At 38.0% G+C, this 6,130-nt stretch overlaps 1 protein-coding gene across 1 annotated transcript; it reads right to left on the bottom strand.

The window, feature by feature from the left end:
• Positions 1-14: 14 nt before the first annotated feature.
• LOC118754489 (actin-histidine N-methyltransferase-like) lies at positions 15-2,257 on the bottom strand (the record flags this gene model as incomplete). Its single annotated transcript, XM_036489362.1, is given in 2 exon segments — positions 15-776; positions 1,970-2,257. Coding segments are annotated over 2 exon segments (781 nt in total), but the record flags the coding sequence as incomplete, so codon positions are not given.
• Positions 2,258-6,130: the final 3,873 nt, after the last annotated feature.

The raw sequence follows: 6,130 nt of genomic DNA, 5'->3' as shown, positions 1-6,130 counted from the left end.
GCTAAAACATGTCATAGTATGTTAAAGGAGCTTATTTAAAAAAAAAACTAAATTGAAACAATTTAATTTTCAGAAAACATTAAGAAATTTTCAGAAAAAATAACTTAAACATAATTGTTGTTTGTATTGCTGAGCATTATAAGTTTCAATGGCCACGGCTAGTTTGCACAAATTCCATTTGTTCCACACATTCAAAAACCTGCTGTTATTTCCGCGCTTGCCTCCTTATCGCTTTGTCATCGACGCCTCTCCTCTCCTTTCCTTCCACGCAACGTGCCATCGCCTAAGCTTTGACACGCTGACGAGCATATTCGAGCGCCGCTGCTAGTATGCGCTTCTCCAACACGCGATATTCCAGCACCATCGCCTCCACGTAGCAGAAATACAACTCGCCTTTCTTGTATGCAGCCAGCTGCTCCTCGTCCGCCTCCAGCGTGGTGGGAAAGACGCGCAGCAGCAGCATTAGACGTGTCTGCAAGTACTGCCATGTCTTCGATTCGAGCGTTGTCTCGAGCGCGCAGTCGATATGCAACAGATCCATGGCACGTTCGGACGTAATCCAGTGCTCCAGCTGCTGTGCGTTCATGTTGAAAACGCGCACGAATGCCAGCAACTCAGGTGATATGTAGGTGGGCGGAGGCAATACCTTCAAGTCGGTATTCTTTGTTATCTGCATGAGCAGAAGTAGTTTGGCGCGTTGCTCGAAGAGCGGATCCGAATTGCCCAGACCGAGTTTGATGCAGACATAATCCTTCGGATTGGTGGGGTTGATAAAGCTGTGTGTTGGTGTGTGTGGCGGAGAGAGGGAGAAATAAAGATATAGAGAAAGAGTGGTGTTGTTTATAAAAAAAATTGCTAAGTTAAGCTTATGATTTTGGTGCAATGAAGTAGTGGGAAGATGCGCAACCAAAAGCTCTGCGTGTACAAATGAAGTTGGGACGAAATAAGAGCGAGGGGAGTTTTCGCAAATATCCACAAATTGGACGCTTTATAGCGCTTAGGTTAGTGGGAAATGGCGATCATAATTGTGGCTTCCAATAAACTTTCCGCATTCACCGAGTATTACGTTCGTCAAACCACAGAAAGAACAGTATGAACTACTGTGAAAACGATGCTCGAATCCCCTCTTAGACTGCCACTCTGTGGACGGTTAAAAATTCCACGAGGTCCACCACCGACCTCGATAGGCAACTTCAAATGACAAGAAAAATTTTTCGTAATATAAGTCGCCTTTTGAGAGGCAATGGCAGTTCTTCGAGTGCATTTCTGGCATGGAAAATTTATCTCACAAAATCTAATTACAATTTGATATCAATAAATTCTAAGATTAACAATCACATCGGGTTTCAAGGCGGACCTAAATAATCTTTTGTGTATTCGCCAATGGACCAACGCCCGGTTATCGTGGCTCTTAACTTGACTATTTCTTTTCTCGACCTCTGTCTTGACTTAGGGTGTTACTACTATTATGTATTTATGTATTTTTTGCACCGTACTGCCTTATCACATTCCTTTTCAAAACCTTTTCTGTTCAAGAATATCTTTTCCAACTAGGTGGAGTACTAAATTTGTTTTCTATTGCATACCTGAAGGTCTCATTGTGGTTCTTACTGTAATTGCCTGTGCCAGTTACTTACGAGGCATCTTGAGTAGTTTTTTCCGGAACAAAAAAGCGTGTTCGCTCTCTATCTTAACATATTGCAGAACTCAAGAAAAACGCTGATCATTTTGTCTCTCAGTTCTTTCAGCCTAAATTAATAGAGTTTTAAGGAGGTAAAAGTTTCCATGAAGCTTTCGAACAGTTAGATCAGCGTTCCGTGTACCATTTACTACTTTCTCTACATTCAATTTGTACAGCTGAGAGCGCTTTTAGGTTACATATGTATTAGGTGAATGATCGTAATTGGGGTGATGAGGATTAGGTGCAAATATTGAGTATAAAGAGAAGAGAAGATTTTACTCCACTTACCCGTTATGAATCATCAGATCAGCATTGGCACGATCACCGTAGTGTATGAATATTTGCTCGCCAGCTTTGAAATCCGACTGAGCGGCGCTCTCCATCTCCTGTGTGCCAACATTGAAGAACGAAGTTACACGTCCTTGACGATGATTTGCCATATCCCAAAAGGGTATGAGCGCAGCAATGTTATCAGGTTGGTCTTGACTAGTATCGCCGCCATTGGCGGTGGCAGCATTAAGTGGACGAGAGCGTGGAATCATATTCTCGCGCGTCATGACAGTGGAGACAGCCCAGCTGAAAGGGATGAGAAAAAAAAGGAAAAGAAATGAAAGTAAGTTAAGGTGATTTATTAGGGTGTCTAGGCAAAGGAGTGTTGCTTAAAAGCTAGCCCTTTTACAGTCCTTTGAGTTTACTTAGTGCCGACAAGCGCTTATCGTATAAATCCCTGCAAACAAACCGCAAAAATATGCGGCTAAGTACAAAGCAAAGTTGACTGACAACGGTATTTTATTTTACCTTTCTCACGCGCGTTTTTTCAATTTTTTTTTCTGTTAACTTGTCTGCTGGCTGACCATTTGAGTGTAAATCCTTAGTAAACACCTTCTTCCATTAACTACAAAAGCTCTGCCGCTTGCCACTTTCACTTAACTGTATCTTCGACTACCCTTAGTGGCCACAAGCAGCGCTGCCTACAAAACTGGGTCAGCCGCAAGTATGGCGGCTAAAGCCACAAAGCAACGGAAACAGGAGCCCCGCCAAAGCGACAAAGAGAATGCGAGAGATAAAGTGAATAAATATTTCTTTCAAAGTAAACGGTAAACGTATATAAAAGCCTCATTAAAAGCAGTTCACTTGTCTGTAGACTGGGAGTCTATGCTGCTGGGCGCCTAAAAGTAGGCAACACTGTACATAATTTCCGCGATTAAATTAATTAAATGGCGCATGAATTTTTCAATTAAAATGTAAAGAAAAGCATCAAACCAAAAAAAAAAACATCGGGCACAATTCCGGAGAAACTTTAAATGAAAGGCAGGGAAGGACAGCGAGGTCGGTAGTAAACAAATGCGATGGCGCGCATACAAGCAGGCTGAAAGTCAGCAACGGCGGCACACGGACGCTCCTTTTTAAATTTTTGCGCGCACGACATGCCTGTACAGAACGCGATACGCACAAAAGAAAGTTTCACTCATCTACTACTTCATCATCTGCGTCTTTGTCTAGTCCTTTTCTTTTGGGTTTCTTCTCGCATGACTTGCCTCAACTCAGCCACATTGATTTATGGCATTGAAAATGCCGGCAGACTGTTTGCTCGGCTCTACTTGCGGGCGCAAACGGCACGCGCTTCGGCACTTCTCCGCTTAATTCTGTTTACTTTGAGCATACAATGCATACCTTAAGGCACGGCTTGGCGCGTGTGTAAGCGTTTTATTGTTGCACAAAATGGCTGTTCCTGCCTTATCTTTCCTGATTTTTGCTTTTAACTGCCCCCAACCACATTTTGCTTTCTTTCATTTCTCTTTGCTTTTGTTTTCCCGCATTTTTTCTTTTTAAACTTGAGAAAGAAAATTTTCACTCACTTCTTACTGTCTGATTTATGATGCGAAAGTGTAGTTTCCCTGTAGTCAAATGTACTAGTTGTAAACTACTTCACAACTAGTATGAACCACATGCCCAACTAGTCAGCCAACTATCTTTTTCCATGCAACCAACTGGTATTTTTAACATGGGGATGTCCTACGAGATGGCAATTGTCAGATTTCGGTCAGAAATATACCAGTCTCATACTAGTTCAAAATAGACAGAAAAATACTAGTCCAATTATCTACCAAAACCACTACTTTGAGAGTCAAAAAATAAAATGAATCCATGAATATGCTATAAAAAACTTTTGTTAAGTACACTTTGATATATTACACATTGTTATTTAGCAGCCTCAGATGTTCCAATAATTGGTGTAAAATTTTTTGACTATTAATTAAAAGCAAAACTAAATACATAAATATTTCCAACTTTCGAACATAAATTTAAATGCATTTCTTATTAAAAGTAAAAGGTTTCAGGAACAATAAATACTAAATATTTATCTTTTTTAATAATACTGAATCTGCAAAGGAAAACATTTTAGTTAAAGTAAGTTTTCATTAAAGTAAATTAAATTCATTAACTTTGTACATTTCAGTTTATTCTTTTTAAAAATTTATAAGAGTAACAATTAATGTTTAAAATTTGAGATTTGGATAAAAATAAAAAAAATAAAAAACTCAAGTAGTTATTAAGTATTTTTAAATTTTGTCTATAGTTTGGCTTGCTGATTGATAATTGAATATCGTGTAAATAAAAAAAAATCGCGTTTTATTGAAAATGATCAAAAATAACAAAATTATGATGTAATTAAAATTAAAGAATTAATTAACTTTTTTTTTAGTAATTAATTATTAATCATTAAAAACGTGGTAATATCGGTATTTAATCATTAAACGGTTATCAAAAGACATGCTTTAATTAATAGTTATTATGAATATTAATCATTATTTAACAGGCCTGGTATAATTGAATACGTACTCAATTTAATGGTTTACAATATTATTTGGGTATAAAGTTATAATATTTTGTGTACTTTATTGTACAGTATATTTTGCTTAGCTGTCCATCCTTCTTTGCACGAAAAACTTGTGCGCTTAACCGAAAAAAGCACTTAAGCGAATTTTCTTTACTACTTCAATGAGGAAGGTATCCGAATCCCTATGAAACCAAATAATGGAGGAGCACTTACCACGTAGAAATTACTGCAAGAGAATTTTTTTCCGAATGGTATCTAATTATCTATATAACTACATAAAATAATTGCCGTTTTGGTTGTTCTGCGAGATGAGCAAAATAAATAATAGCTTGTAAAATTAGGGTAAGTGTAGAGCCAGTGCAGGTAAACGTAATACTTTCTTTGATAATTGATAACAGTTGCAAATTTTTAAGGCAGGTATCGCTAATGTGCAGGTATGTTGAATGCAAGTATCGGAGCAGTTTCCTTATAAATGTTAAAAATAATGCCGCTGATGCGCATTTTGGGGTACGTATCTTAAATGTGCACTTAAGCACAAAGGCAGCAAAGCAAAATATACTGTATTAAACTGTCGAAGTCAAATAAAACAGGGCATGAATAAATCGTTTTGTACTTGGTACAAGTGTGGTCATTTTCGAACTAGTTCGGTTTCTGTCAGGGAATTCTAGTTGTAAAGTAGTATTTTTCCTGACTAGTTTGGGATTTCACTGCAGGGTTTACTTCCGCACACAGGCACACTCACATTCGGAACACTTATACATACGAACATACATAAAAAAAATATGTAACAGTATTTTATTGCCGAGCGGCGTAAGAAAACACTTTTGAAAGGCATACTTTTAGGTAGTAAACGTGCAGCATTAAACTGTCAGGCGAGTTTTTTTGCCACTTTTTTTGTTTTATTTTCTGTGATGGCAAATTCTCTTTTTTTACATTAGCACCGCGATGATTTGTGGAAACGCTGAAAGGCGCGTGGCAGCGGAATTGAAAACAATTTGAATTTATATGTGACAGCAAATTTGTGAAGCATACTTTTTGGCATTGTGACAGCATATATGCCATGTGACGGTAAATGCACTGATTATAATTTACGGCAGTTGAGTTGGAAAATTTGGTATTGCGGAAATATGCCAATTTTTCGTGAAGGACATCATGAATACTTTATTTTTAAGTGGATTTCGAATATAAGAAATGTGAAAGCAATTGGATTGTAACAGCATGAAATATTAGCCAAGAAAATGTACGGTCAAGTCCATATATTAAATTCCATGCTAGAATATCCTTATAATCCTGCCTATGGAATAGCATGATCAAGTGACAAAATGCCTATTCTCTTTTGGTTGAACAAAAATTTTGAACATCTTCGTAACCGCGATAGGATTTTATTGGCAAACAGCTTCTTAATGGCATGTCTGCGCAAATGACACCTCGACGTTTGAGAGAAATTTCTTCTTCTTTATTCCCTCTCCTCTCTCCCCCTCTGTGTCTCTTCTCTCTCTCTCTCTCTCTCTCTCTCTCTCTCTCTCTCTCTCTCTCTCTTTCTGTCTCTTTCGCTCTTTTTGTCTCTTTCGCTCTTTCTGTCTCTTTCGCTCTTTCTGTCTCTTTCG

The sequence above is a fragment of the Rhagoletis pomonella genome, unplaced genomic scaffold (genome assembly GCF_013731165.1).
Source record: "Rhagoletis pomonella isolate Grant_MI unplaced genomic scaffold, Rhpom_1.0 Rhpom_scaffold_04001, whole genome shotgun sequence".
In the NCBI taxonomy this organism is placed as follows: Eukaryota; Metazoa; Arthropoda; class Insecta; order Diptera; family Tephritidae; genus Rhagoletis; species Rhagoletis pomonella.
The sequence above is the reverse complement of the archived record's forward strand: the minus strand, read 5'-3'. Positions and strand labels throughout refer to the sequence as shown.